Here is a 2,445-nt window from a genome sequence, read left to right as displayed (position 1 = left end):
CCCGACACGGGCATCTCCAAGAAGGGCATGTCGATCATGAACTCGTTCATCAACGACATCTTCGAGCGCATCGCCCTCGAGGCCTCCAAGCTCTGCCGCTTCTCCAAGAAGGCGACGCTCTCCTCCCGGGAGATCCAGACCGCGGTCCGCCTCATGCTCCCCGGCGAGCTCTCCAAGCACGCCGTCTCCGAGGGCACCAAGGCCGTCACCAAGTTCTCGTCCTAAGCGCGAACTCGGCGACCGCGACCGTCGCCCCTCCTCGGGGGAGCGACGCCGTCGCGTCGGTCACCACCACAACCACACCGGTGTTTTCGAACACCACCCTCTCGACGGAAGACTTCGCGACCGCTCGACGCGCTCGCGACGGCCCAGGTGGGTCCAGGCGGCGCCGCGCGCGCGCCCCCGCGCGCCCCGCGAGGAGGTCGCTTTCGCCCGCGCGAGCGCGTCCGGTCGCCGCGCGGCGGGGGCGACGCGTTCGAGCACGCACTCGAGCCGATCGATCGATCGACGCGCTCGCGACGGAGAGGTTGTCTTTCGCGGGGTTTGATGCCAGCGTCGTCGAGTGAATCGAATCCTTATCCCTCGTCTTCTTCGAGGGATCCTTCGCGCCCTTCGCGTCGACCGCTTCGCGCCCTTCGCGTCGACTGCTTCGCGACCGGACGTACCGTCCCCGCACGCGTCCCCGCACTCCTCCCGCCCCTAGGGACTCCCCCGCTCCTTGATTCCCCCTACATTAAAAACAGTACCTAACCCTGTTCTCCTCACTACCTCCCAATCTGAGACGTCGGAGCCTATGAGGTCCCACGTCCGTACTGATGAGGGTCCGACTAGGTCACCCTTAAAAACCCTGGGCAGCCCCTCCCCCGTCGCCGCCGCCAGCCCCCGTCCGTCGCTCGTCACAGCGAGCACCCCGCGGAGCTCGTCGACGACGAGCACGACCAGCGCGGCGCCGCCCGGCGCGACCGGGAGCCTACTGGGTCCCAGAGGCGCACGGTGTGCTTCGGCGCGCACAGGCTCGCGAGCCGCGGCGCGACCGTCACTTCGGCCGTCGCCGGGTCCGAGACTGTCGCCAGGCAGTTCACCAAGCCGGCGTGCCCCCGGAGCACGAGCAGCGCGGCTCCGCCCGCGGCGGGGTCCCGGACGCGCGCGTCGACCCGCTCGCGGGCCGCACCCCTCCCGCTGCCAAGGATGCTCGTCCTCGCCAACTCCCCCCGCTGCCGCCGTTCTCCATCCGCAGGGCACTCTTAGCTCCGGCGCGACGCGAGGCACAGGGGCAGGGGTAATGCCGGCCCCTTGCGGCGCTTGCCCGATGGCCGGTCGTAGTAGCTCTGGCGCGGCGGCGGCGGCGGCTTCCAGGCGGTCCGCGGCGGCGCGCCCGGCTCGGCCGACGCGTCGATCGCGGCCGAGGTCGCCGTGCGCGCGGGCGTGAGCGGCGCGGGCGCGGGCGGCGCGGGCGGCGCGAGCGACGCGGACACGCGTTTGCGTTTCCGTACCAAGAAAGCGAGCGCGTCGTCGTCGCTGTCGACGTCGTCGGTCTCTTCACCGCCGTCGCCGGAGTTGTAACACCATTTCCCGCCGCGATCCCAGCAATACTTGGTCTTGACGCGCTCGGGGTCACCGGAGATGTACCGCTGAAAGGCGCCGCCGGGCGCGCACTCTGGAGCGTCGGGGCTCGCCGGAAGGGGCGGCTCGCCGGCGAGCGCGACAGGTCGGAAATCCGGCGCGACGAGGCGCAGGGGCAAAGGCGTCGGCTTCGAATAGAAGTATCTTTCGCGGCGAGTAGCGCACCAGGGGAGCGCGAGCGACGAGCCGGTCGCGTCGTCGCGCCAGAGGCTTTTCCTCAGATAGGCTTTGTCCGTCCGCAGCTGCGCGTTGGCGGCCTCCTTGGACCATGGCTCCGAGCGGCGGCGACTCGCCTTGCCCTTAAGGCATCGAGCGAGGCCGACGTTTCTGCCGTCCAGGAGCCCGGGCCGAGGCTCGACCGCGTACGCGCGCTCGAGCGTGATCCGGTAGTCGGGAATCTTGTCGCAGGCGCCGCCCATAAGCGTGAGCCTCGCGCCGCGGCGGTAGAGGACGGCCCCGAGACACGTGCGGTGCTCGCACGCCCGGAAAGGGTTGACATGTTCAGACAAATGTGAATAGACACCGCCGCCGTCTAGAGAGAGCCTCTGATGGAGGCCCTTTTGGAGGCAACTTTTGTGCCAGTCCGCGGTCTTGTCCACCTCGATGGAGAATCGACCCATCGTCGACGACCAGGTCCGGCAGGAGCCGCCAGGGTCGTCGCCGCAGGTCATCGCCTGGATGACGACGCGATGAAACTGGTGCATGGTCAGCGTCGCCGGCACGACGAGGCGGCACCAGTCGGCGGCGGGCGCCAACGCGTAATCGACGCACCATCGCTTCTTCGGACTCAGGAAATACTCGATGTGCACCGGGGATCCTCAG

General features: G+C 69.2%; 1 protein-coding gene across 1 annotated transcript; it reads left to right on the top strand.

Moving 5' to 3' along the window:
- Nucleotides 1-225, top strand: AURANDRAFT_33048 (hypothetical protein; the record flags this gene model as incomplete). The annotated part of the gene is made up of 1 exon (XM_009042905.1): nucleotides 1-225. A coding segment is annotated over one exon (225 nt), but the record flags the coding sequence as incomplete, so codon positions are not given.
- Nucleotides 226-2,445: the final 2,220 nt, after the last annotated feature.

Source organism: Aureococcus anophagefferens, assembly GCF_000186865.1.
Source record: "Aureococcus anophagefferens unplaced genomic scaffold AURANscaffold_39, whole genome shotgun sequence".
In the NCBI taxonomy this organism is placed as follows: Eukaryota; class Pelagophyceae; order Pelagomonadales; family Pelagomonadaceae; genus Aureococcus; species Aureococcus anophagefferens.
This window is presented reverse-complemented; position numbering and strand designations above follow the sequence as displayed.